At 39.0% G+C, this 12,371-nt stretch overlaps 2 protein-coding genes across 4 annotated transcripts in view; one reads left to right on the plus strand and one right to left on the minus strand.

Annotated features, from left to right (window-relative positions):
* The window catches only part of ppp1r13bb (protein phosphatase 1, regulatory subunit 13Bb), a 28,332-nt gene extending 18,134 nt beyond the window's left edge, over positions 1–10,198 (minus strand). For all 3 annotated transcript variants that reach the window (XM_082504843.1, XM_082504844.1, XM_082504842.1), the window contains exons 1-5: positions 9,802–10,198; positions 9,391–9,562; positions 2,895–3,042; positions 1,346–1,465; positions 340–410 (exon numbers count right to left, since the gene is read on the minus strand). In XM_082504843.1, the coding sequence (XP_082360969.1) occupies positions 340–410; positions 1,346–1,465; positions 2,895–3,042; positions 9,391–9,399 (348 nt within the window). In that variant the 5' untranslated portion in view covers positions 9,400–9,562; positions 9,802–10,198. The remainder of the gene's footprint in view (positions 1–339; positions 411–1,345; positions 1,466–2,894; positions 3,043–9,390; positions 9,563–9,801) is intronic.
* Positions 1–12,371, plus strand: part of LOC309689786 (cilia- and flagella-associated protein 45-like) — a gene marked incomplete at its 5' end in the record, with an annotated part of 45,572 nt that overhangs the window by 20,957 nt on the left and 12,244 nt on the right. The gene's annotated exons all lie outside the window — the stretch shown is intronic.

Raw genomic sequence — 12,371 nt, forward strand, 5'->3', positions numbered from 1 at the left:
GAAAGCTGTTCCCAGAGGCTGCTCTTATCGAAGTCATTCACATCTCTTAGTACACACATCCTTAAGCCAAAGAGTACATCAATGGGTACACCTGACAGGAAAACGCCAACAGTGTGTGGAAAAGGAACAGCCCTGCCACACCAGAGCAGAGATGATCCTCTGAGTTTGGAGTTAAAATCATATTATTACGGTGAAGCATGACCAAAACCCCCAAAACAAAGACACATGTACTCCCGTTTCATTTCTAGTGTGTTTTATACTTCTATCTTGTACTGTGAACTATAGGGAAAATGTTAAAGAACACTACACAGAGACAGATATTTCAACATTAATTCTCACCCCATTCTCATTGTGCTTGTCTCCAGTATTTCCACTTCTGCGACTCATTTGCTCCTGAGACTGCTGACTCCCTGAAAAAAAAAAAAGAAAAAAAAAAAAGAAGCAGTCACCATAAATAAATAAAATCCGAAAAACCCAATACAGACATGCAGTGTACTAGTGCGACACTCAAGAGTGCAGGAGTGCAAAGACGAAGGTACCGCACGCAAGTGAAGATTCAGAGACAACCACCATTGTCTGAAATCGTCTTAAAGTTCACTGGTATGATTGCACATGACAGGGGGCTTTAAGAACTGGGACAAGCACTGCTAACTAAAGCCACCTACCTCATACTTTTAATAAATGTATAAAAATTCACAGCAGAGGACAGAAAACTGCCCTCTTTTCTGTAATTTAAAAAAAAACAAAACAAAAAAAACAAAACAGGAAAGAATGACCTCAGCTTTTATTTGGTAGTTTATAGCCAATGTAAACATGATCGGGAAGACCACCAGGTAACTTGTAGTTAAAACATTACAGACTCAGGCTGATAATACTTAAGAGTGGATGTTACACATAGCTGTTTATGTGGCTCTGCTCTATCCAGACAGAAAGACAATGTAATTAATGTGCGTGGGATAGCTGGCAAACCAGTTATTCCATTGATATTCCCCTCTGAACAACCTTTGCTTTTTTAATTCTACAAAGCTTTTAAGAACATAACGACACTTCACCTATTTTAAGAAAGGCTAAACTAATATTTACAAAGCTCCAAAAAAGGAGAAAACAAAAACAGAGAGAAATCTGGGCTTTTTTGATGTGTAAAGTCTGCAAACGGCTTGGCTAGACTAGACGTGGCAGAAGAAAACAGAAAGAAAAAACACCAAGTGACACCAGTCTTCATTACAAGGAAGGCAGAACAGATGCCAAGAATTTCCCGACAGCTATCGACTCCACCCTCTACTGTTCAGCCTTCTGTGTGAAAAAACAAGCACACAGAGCAGAGAAAGCAGCAGACAGCACACACCTTGATCGCTGCTCTCAGTTGGTGAATCTTCGTGCCGGAGGAAGAATTTGACTTCTTGCTTCCGAGGTCCCCATTTCTGCATGTGTTCATACATCATGTGCTCAAAGGGGATTGCTCGCTCTGAAAAGTTAAGGAAAGGTCGACCAGGTTCAGTCATTTACAATAGGTACACTGATTTTCAGCTAGCCTGGTACTTAAATGAACAAAAAACACTTAACTCTAAAGCTCAGTGATTAACTTGTTATACAGTCAGTCGGCACATCATTAGTTACACTCTGCTAGTACTGGGTTGGACCCTCTTTTGTCTTCAGAGCTGCCTTAAATGTTAAAGGCTCAGATTCAACAAGGTGCGGGAAACATGCCTCACAGTTTTTGCTCCATATCGATATGCCTTCCTATCAGCTCAAAGCAGTCTGGCCATTCTGCTTTGACCTGTGGCATCAACGAGGCACTTTCATCCAGACAACTGCTGCTCACTGGATATTTTACTTGCAGGGTATGTGGTAAATAATTTCTTGGATATGTATGCTGTTTCTCACTTTCCCAAACTAAGTATTACTTTACACATTAACACACTTTTAAATTCAGGGAAAAAAAGCATTTTTTCCAAGTTGTGAAATTATTTCTTGAAGCACAAATTAAAAAAAAAAAAAAAAAAAAAAACCCTTTCTAGTCTCTCCTACTTCAAAGATTTTCTTTCTCCCAGACTCCTCATTTTTAGTTGGGCTTCTTAATCACGCAGGGCATCAAACTGCTTGTCTCTGAGTGTGATGCCACCTTCCATACATTTGCAGGGATTATGTGTGTGAATAATTCACTTTATGCTATTTCTGTTTACATCGTAGCCATACAGACAATCTCAGAATTAAAATGATGATACCCCGAGGAAGAGTCCACTGATAGAGATGAATATTTACAGCATAATGTGTATGCAGAACTGAAAAAGATTGAGACCGAGACAGTAGGTAGAGAGGTTTTAGGAGGGTTTTGGGGCAGCCAGTTGCATTGTCAGGCCTCACATGACTGCATAACGTGAGGTCAATAAAGCGTTTTACTGGAATGCTGTTTTCAACTGAGCAGTAGGCCTTTAAAAACCGCTGATAACAAAGGGTGTGTCAGCACAGCGATGGTGATGGGACCGAGTGGAATCTGTTGTGACAGGGGCGTGAAGTACACTGGCACATAACCCTTTTTCTCATATTAAAATTTGCTATGTGAATTATTTTATTCCATTCAGGTAAGCATGCACGGCCTCATTCAGCCCCTCAACTCGTTTTTTTTTAAAGTGCTTGTTTTTACATTAATAAAGAAAGCTAAAGGCTACTGTTTGAGAAAATGAAATTCTTGTGCATGCAAATGAAGTGTCTGGCTCAGCAATAATGGGGTTTCAGATTACTTCACCTTCAGGCATTTACAAGAGACAACCGCTGTTCTTTCTCTTTAACGTGGCAGCCAACTGGATGCTGCTTCCTATAAGAAAGGCAGCGCTCCCTGTTCTGAATATTAAGCACTTCAGCAGGTCCGTGAGAAAGCTTCAAATGGGTCTTACCGTTGCCTCTCCACACCTCGGCCAGATGGCAGCCGCTCTCGCCGGGCTCTTTACAGAACTCGACGACATCGCGGCACGTTGTTTCAGGGGTGATGGGCACCTCAGTCACGGCCTGCTCCCCGTCGCTGAGGTACACCGTCAATATCATCTGAAAGGAGAAGGAAGGCAGTGAGGGGAAAACTGAATACAAGTGCTCAACAGTGAAATATGAATGACACAGATTACAATAAAAACAATGGAGTGTTTATGGATGAATCTTTACCCTCTCTATTGCTACAAAGCCTGCTCTGCTGACACTACATTTCCTTGTTGACCAGCCCAGACTGTGAGTTGGAGCTAGCATTGGACTCGTGTCTGTGCCTGCCAAATTTCTGTTTACTATGATTAGTGTCTGACATAGCACTGAACACATAAAGTATGAGCTGAAAGGTAAAACATATCAATACATGCCTTCACATGTCTGTGTCGGCTCTCAGCTTCCACCAGTTTTTGAACAACCAGCAGTTAAATCATATCGACTTGATGGGTGTATGATCTAAATGATAGCCCAAACTCTTAACTCTAAAGGACTGGTTAAAAAACTCTAAATCTGAAAAGACTGAATGAGAAACAAAACATAGCCGATTTATCATCTTTACGCTTTATAATGAGCTATGAGTAAACTTCAAGCTGCTTCAAGTTCTCCTGCATTAATCAGACATCACAATGTCTGCAATGTGCATGTCACCTTTTGACTAAGCTATTAAGAATGAAACTGAGCAGCTCAGCAGTTGAGTATTCAACTAGTCATTTAAGTTTCACATTTACACAGTAAACTTAATATGTTGTTGTTGCTTGTTTAAAAAAAAAAAGGCATGTCATATTACTTTTCGTTTTATTACTACACGAAAGCATGAAAATAATAAGAAAATATATCTTGGGCAGTGATTTTTTTTTTATTTTTTTATCTGATCTGGCTTCACACAGTCTACCTAAATCATAACCCATTCACAGGTATACGATCACCCCCTTTGGACTTTCTTGTAGTTAAGATTTAGTTATTTTCCCCTCATGCAAATCAACAGACAATCCATTTATTCAGAAAAAAAAAAGCCATGGTCACAGTCACACAAACACTTATCCTCAAGGATAAGGGCATGGAAAGCAGCCAATGCATAAATAAATAAATCCCAAAATCCAGATCGTCTAAGATGTTAAATCATTTCTAAGACGATTCGGTCACTGCAAAGTACTGAATCACTGGGTTAAATACATTTGTAGGGCATGTTAATCTATGAATTTAGGTTGCTAACTATGGGCAACATTTTTTTCTTCCATAAATTGACAAAATGTTTCTAGGCAAGCAGGTTTGGGATCCTATAATCAGATTATTCAATATCTATGTAGAATAAAACTAACAGCAGGATAAGAGGCGCAATAGGTTTGAATATTTTACTTGACAAAAACATTTATATACCTTGTTTAAACCAAAAGACTTTTTTTGCCCTGCGGGAGGTGACACATGTCTGCACTGATTATGGCAATCTCCTCTATATTCACCGCTACTGCACATCACCACAATATGGGTTTTTTTCCCCCCTCCTGAAGCGTCAGGCAGATTTCCACTGTTTCCTGTGGGACAAAGCACTCTCGAGTGTTGAGGAGTGCCTTCCTGTTTCATGTGACAGGCCTCACTCGCCCCTCGCCTTCTGTGGCATGTAACAGAAAAGCGACACTGAGAGGAGTTTAGCGAACAAAAACAACCCAAAGAAAAACTTCTGTAACAAAGAATGTTTTGCAGGGATGCTCAAAATGACGTAAACGTGTTTGAAAGGATTGCTTGGTGCATGCTAGACTCAATTTCAACTCTTTCTCAGTAAACAAAGAAGAAAAGCATTTGCTTCCAAGCCGTCCCACTTCGGCAATTTTTATACATGTTTCACTGCTTTAAAAAACACCAAAACAGGGACAGCCTATGCCTAGAAACTTTTGAAGTGTGATAAAGAAAAAAAAAAGAAAAAAAAAAAAGGAAAAACCTACACTATGGCTTAGTTGTAACTCCTAGAGTTTCCAAGAGTACAATGGGAGGCAGAGTCTTCAGTTATCACATTCCACCTCCCACTTTATTTCTTTTTTTAACAGCCCTTTTTAATCTTTCATTCTTGATTTAAAAAAAAAAAACAAACTAAAATGATTACGGCTGGGGTTGGCTCAGGTTGCACTAAACCACATTTTAATTATATTGCTAGAGGTCTAGGCTGACAGGGGACCTCCCATAATGCACTGAGGACCTCTATTCGCCTCTCTTTCATTTCCGACACATTTTTTGACACTCGCTCTGTCTTTTATTTCGCCCCTGCAAGTTAAGCTTTTACATTTCCATCCTTATTCTGCAGCCATCTCTTCTTGTCAGTTATGGGGCCATCTAACATGCTCAGTGTTTATGCTATGACTGACTTCTAGACAAAAAGGCTTTTTATTTACATGCAATAAGGTTCAAAATGCCAATTTAAAGCCCTCAGTGTCAAAAAGAGGTAGAAAAAGAAAAAAAAAAAACCTCTAAAGTGAAACAACTAATACATCACTGGAAAAGTGAAGAGATCACAAATTTTTCAACACTGATTTTGCTGACTGGCTTTGACTTTGCTGAATTACAAATAAGTATAAGATGAAATGTTCCGTGTGCATACTTTGTGTACACATGGCTTCATGGTGCATTTTCAATTTCACAATAATTGCCAGCAAGCACTATTGTCATATATAATCTAGCTTTAGTCACTGAACCTACCTACAGATAATTACTCCAGGAGTTTCTCCAAGACAAAGTGACTTATCCTTTGTAATGATGCAACTGCATGATTCACTGACATTTTCTGCAGCAGCCAAAATTAAACGATATGATCTCTTGTCCTAGAGATCCACTCAGTGACTATGAGAATCAACAACCTGCATTTTCAGACAAGGATGGTAAAAACATAGAACTAATGCCGAGACACCAGGAAATCCCTTTGTGGCTCTGCGCTGTTTCTTACAGTGTTAATATGAGCTAATGGATGACCTTTTTGGGATTGCATATGCAACAACGTTACTGGGGGAAAGAAATTAAATCTGAATGATCTGAATGAAACCTCAAATGGGTAAGTGGTTAAGATGGATGGATGGCAGAAAGAAAGAAAATCTTTTCTAAAAGTGTGGCAGGGGGTGCTACAAGCTGCATAATGACATACAACACAATACAGTAAAAAAAATAAAAAATAAAATATTGAGGCTACTAGGCTGCTAGAAAGAACAACAGCTTGAATATAAAGAAGACTAAGGCATTCTTATTTGTATTTGTTATACAACAGCTTCTAATATCCCTTATAGATTAAACTAAAAGGAGAAAAATACTATAAGATCCATCAAAATCTGCAGTTCTTTTTTTTTAAATGACAACACCACAAGCCTGCATTCTGAATATCCTTGGCAGCATACCAAAACAAGCCTTTAAAGATTAAAAACACATAATTAATCAATCAGACAATATGAGGTGAAAATTTAAACTAATCACAGCACCTGCAGACTAAACTACACAGAAATCTAGAAACTACTAGATATATCCAAAACAAAACAGAAACTCTGATCCAGCTGAGTGATCACTGGGGATACGAACCACCCTCACTAAGTTGCGTCTGCCCATACTCTTGGCTCTCTTGGCCGCCCTCCGTTTCCTCTTGATCTCCCTCTTTGGTGGCCGGTGATGTTCCTTTGCCCAGATGGGGTTCTCCTTGGAAAGGCTAACGAGGCCACGTAACACTATAGTCACAAATCTCTTCATTGTGGCACTGCCGCTTTTGCGGGCACGAGACTTAGATGTTATGCCATCCCGAGCAGACCTCTAAACCCGACAGTGACGCGTGCATTAGAAAAGTGCTGCAGAGGAGACTTGAGAGGAAAAAAACACAAGCTGCATGTGCAGTTCGAGCAGGGAGGGGGGAAGAGAGACAGAGCTTGTGTGAAACAAACAGCCAGCGAAAGAAGGAGAGAGCAAGGGAACAAGAGAGTGTCACAGGGTGGTGGGTATGGATGGAGGAAAGTGATGGGTAGTAATTTTACTGGAAAAGTGTCCCTGGGATGTGCCTGTGGCTGCAGCACCAACAACTCCCTGCTAATGAGAATAGTTTGGCCACAGCTGTGACTGGCAGGCAGGTCAACACCATCATGCAGAGCCAAGAAAGAGATTATGCTTATACTGGGCTGTGCATGACTCAAAGGAGTCAATGCATTATGCTACAGTGGGCACCATCTGGAGATCATTTAACTTCTGAGAGGGAAAAGGCATCATTTAGTGCCCTGATCTCCAGCACACATCAAACATTTCCTCACATAAATCCAGTTACTTACTTATTCTTAAAGATGGGCCCTGAGTGGAGGGAAAAAAGTTTAAGCACATTACTGTTTTTTGTCTATAAACTTGAACCATTCAAACAATCCTTAAATGTCATAAATGTAAGACACTGGAATACAATACTACTTACATACTCCAGCTGTAACCAAAAACACAAGTAACTGTAACCCAGCAGAAGCCCAAATGTGTGGTAAACAACACACTATGATAAGTATTGGTCATGAGTCTGTATGGTAATCTGGTCAGACACAAACACACAGCTTAATCACAGCTAAACCCAAGGAGGCTGTCAAAGTTGTCTCTGACATTCTGGACTAATAGTCCATCTCATGCTGCCCAAACTTGCCAAAAACCACTCGTCAACCGTGCGGAGGAAAGACGAGACAAATGATGTGAAACAAACTGAAACATCTGAGTAACCGTGATTCCTGCAAACTACAAAATTATCAAGATTTTTTTTTTTTTTTTTTTAAACGTTCCTTTAGTCGGACTTCAGCACTCACCCAGTGTTTCATGTTGGTTTAACAAATTTTATCTGGCTTTGCTTTTACAGACTTATGTAGATGGCTCTTACATGTCTAATACTTACGAAGTGCAAAAGCCTTCACTGTTAAATTTTATTTGAAACTGTGATAATGCACACTAATATTATTATTATTTTCCTTTTACTTAGAGTCGTTTTTAAAGTGTATTTTTTTAAATGAATAAAATAGATCTATCAGTCCCAAACGGAGGGAACTTGTTAAATAAATCAATTTTGATATAGTCATACCCAATTAAACTTGATATTTTTACTTTTTAATGATAATTGTTTTATTATTTCAAACAAGTATATCTACAAAAATGTGAATGCAGCAATAATATGCATTGTTTACTTTTTCCTGTAAGTCAGGCTCTGCCTGGTTCCACCGCCTGAGATTAATGCCACTTGACAATCTACTCGGCTCAAAAGTTCCCCTTAACAACAGAGCATTAGTCGACGCAGCCACACAGACCTAGATCTGCCAACGTCTCATTGGCTGCTGGATTCACGCGAGAACCAAGCGGCTCGCTGCCTCTCTGCTCGACTGGCTCTCTGACTCTGATAGCCTGTTGGTGCCACAGGGTACAGCTGTCCACCGAGGCAATGGTAGTAACTGAACCTGAGAACTGCCGCAAATATGGACTTGCTTCTGTTATACTTGGTACTTCTGGAAATGTACAAGCGTCTCTGGAATGGTGATCAAGAACTATACAAATTTACAGCCAACTTCAAACCAATAGTCGTTTGGAAAGACATAATACCAAGAGTGAATCACCCCGCGCCCCCCCCCCCCTTTTTTTTTTTTAAATGACAAGATCTCACTGAACTGACTGTAAATTTATCCCTTGCACGAGTTCATGTTCCGCTCTCGATTCCCACAGTCGCTGCCTTCTCAGCACTAAAGACAACAAAAGAGGTCCCAACAATGCGCTACTCCAATAGGGTTGCCAGTCAGGTATTCTTTTCCTTGCAACACAGAGCTTCTTGAACAATAACACCAAGGTAAAAAACAAACAAACACACACACACAAAAAAAAACAAACAATAGAATGAAAATATTTGTTGGCTTAGCACACCTACTATACCCACAGCTTTAAATACATCATCCATTGTGTAAGAGCATTTTTTGTAACATGAATGAATTACAGTACGATTATCACAGAGATAGTCAATCATACTAATCTGACCTGCCCTATTGAGACACACAGCGTTATAAATCTACCTGCTAACACTTGATAAGATGTGTCACATTCTGATAGAATTCAAAAACTGATCACATTGTGTTTATAATTTAGGATCCTTTATAAGGTTTGCGTCACTCTTTTATTCTCACGAAAAAACTGCTGTGAAATCATAAAAGCCATAGTAGATCATTTAAAAAAAGAAAAGACTTTTATGACTAGGAGCTGATCTGCCTTGAGATTATCTAAGCAGCAGTGGGAAAAGCAAACAAACTCATATCAGTAGGTTAGAACTTGAAACGTGTGTGTATGGACGGTTAGTGAACCATATTTCTGTTTTTATAATAACATATTTAGGAAAAGACCCACTCTTACATGTTCATGAAGTCCCCTAAATGCTAAATGTTACGCTACATGTGCACTTACCGGCATCATATTGGCAACTCTGCGGGATCACAATCAGCGGGCATCGGCAAGCTGACTTTTGACTTCCTCGCTTATCTTCTATGGCACCAACGGAGAGTCAGCAAAGATCCACCTTGCTAGTTATGGGCTCCGATTAACTCCAATGTTACAACCAAATGGGCCTCAGTCCTCACTGTAGACCAAAAACAGCTAATTACTTGAAGTACTACAAAGCCAAACACTTTAAGACATCTGACTCATACTACAAAAATAATATGTAATGTCACCAGCCGCAGGTATCAACTTAAATTGCCCAGGCGTGGCTCTGTGCAGCGGCTGCTGCTACAAACAAGCTAGCTCGCAAAGCAACGCCGAGGCAAACGAAAAGGCAATTACATGATATTACTACGCAGTGTCTGCAAATATACTCACCAATGTCAGAGACGAGTCATTGTTTCTGCGAAAAAAATCTCAGTTCTGCTACAGTGAAAGGCACGCAGCTAACCCAACCAGCTGTCAGCCAGCCAGCTAGCGTTATCTCCCCCGGTAAGGTGGTAGCTGTGTTAGCTGGAATCAGAGATGGCTAGAGGACGGTATGCACGTCGATGTCTCCGCTCTCGTCGGCCCTTTAGCTTGCATTGGCCGAACATCGGCACGAGCTGTCGACAGAGAGGGTGGGGTTTTTTTTTCAAAGGAACAAAAATAAAGGTTTAGTTCGTTTTTTCTACGTAGGCAGCGAATCATCACAAGCAGGTTAGCAGTGCTAGTTCACGAAAATACACATAGCTGGAATCCAGTTGTTGACGGTAGGAGGGGCAACGTAGAAAGTCAGGAATCTGACGTCACCACCAGCCATGTCAACTGCAAGCATACAGTGCTATGAAAAAGTATTTGCGTCCTTTCCGAATTCTTACTTTTCTGCATATTTCTGCATATTTTCCACACTTATGTGTTTCAGATCATTACATATGTTTTTTTTTTTATTTAAATTAGACAAACATAACCCGAGTAAATACAAAATTAAGTTTTTAAATGATGATTTCATTTATTAAGGGAAAAAATCTATCTAAACTTATATGGCTCTATGTGAAAAAGTAGTTCCCTCTTGTTAAACTAACTTTGGAATTAACTGTGATTAACCATTTGCTCTGGAACACTGAGTTCAGTTTCACTAACCCAATTACCGCCAAATCACTAAACATGTTTAAGTGAACCTGACAAAGTGAAGTAGGCTAAAAGATATCAAAAACACATCATGCCACAATCTAAAGAAAATAAAGAATGAAAATCGAAGTCTTAATTGACATCATCAGCCTGGGACTGGGTACAAAACAATTTATACATGTTTGGGAACCAGATTGAAAGCATAAAAAGAACATCATACCAAAAGACAAACGTGGTGGTGGTAGTGTGAAGGTTTTTGCTGCTTCAGGATCTGGACAACTTGTAGTAATTGATGGAACCATGAATTGTGCTCTCTAGCAGAAAATTCTGAAGGAGAATGTCTGGCCTTATGACTTCTTCAGTCTCAGGTGACTGCAGGTTTACCCAACCTTATAAACAGTACATTTGCATAATGACTGAAATCCCACAAATACGGAAGAAGTCACTCGGATGAGCGACAAAATGTTTTTTCCACTGAAAACGCAATGTCCAGATGAATAGAATAATTTTTGAGGGATTTTCTTACCTGGATGATTGAGCACGCATCAAAACATGGAAAAAATATGCAGAAAAAAAGCAAAGAAAAGAAAAAAAGAGAAGAAAAGCAAAGAAAGAAACGAGGAAGGGATCGATTTTTTTTCACAGCACTATACCAGTATATTTAAAGGATTTTAACACACCAGGAAGTTGTGTTGTTGTAGGTTTTTTTTTTTTTGTTTTTTTTGGTAATTCACATAAAAACAAAAGCATTTGGTCTGAGAAATTATGTCATTTGGTATGAATGATGCATGAGAGTCCCTTCCTGACTCTGACATGATGTTGTAGTTTTGGGCGCTTTCTTTATTGTTATAGTAAATTTAAGATGGCCTGAAGACCTTAAATAGAGTTTCTTTTTTTACTTTCCTGTATTTCTCAGTAGAGACACATAAAACATATACACATTTCCATATATAACATTTTAATGGTAATTTGAATACAGTTAGATCCATAAGTATATTTAAACTGATACATTTTTTTGTAATTTTGCCTCTGTATATGACCACAGTGGATATGCAGGCAGACTTCAGGCAGTCTCTAACTGCAAAGGATTAACAAAATGTTCAATTTCAAATAAAGTTAATGTATCCGGTTACTTTTGAACCTCTGAAAATGAGGGACTATGTATAAAAAAGGCTGTAATTCCGAAACAGTTAACACAATGTTTTTGTAAAACCCCTTTAATTAAAGCTCAGAGTCTGTACTTCACTCACATCCTGAGTGATTTAAAATTAACTGTAGCGGTGGCAAAAATCACACACACACAAAAAAGTTTAATTGTCCAAAAACTTATGGCTCTAACTGTTTCCATATTGCCATTAAAATATTATTTATGAAATTGTTTTGTATTGTCTTTATATGTCGCTGGTGAGAAATGTAGGAAACTAAACACCAAGGAAATCTATTCAAGGTCTTCATGACATCATAAATCATGCCCCTAGCTGTAAATGCATACGTAAATGCATATCTCTGTGTATCACAGTATCAATATTTTCAAAGAGGAACAAATTCTATGAAGCATGTGTTACATAATATCTTTCTCAAACTACATCACTGTTGAATCATATAACATATTCAATAGCCAGCACAATAAGGTAGTTGAGCTCAGGAACCCAATACTCCTTACATCATGTCTCCTCTTACATCAGTCCTTAGATGGAAAGTTACGGTCCCTACATGTATTCAGACAGATGTGCCAACACTATCATAATATAAACCAAGAAACACATGAGAAATGTATGTGAGAAACAATGATGACGATACACAATAATACACAGTAAAAATGACTCATAGCAGATAAA

The sequence above is a fragment of the Aulonocara stuartgranti genome (assembly GCF_965226115.1).
Source record: "Aulonocara stuartgranti genome assembly, chromosome: 15".
NCBI lineage: Eukaryota > Metazoa > Chordata > Actinopteri > Cichliformes > Cichlidae > Aulonocara > Aulonocara stuartgranti.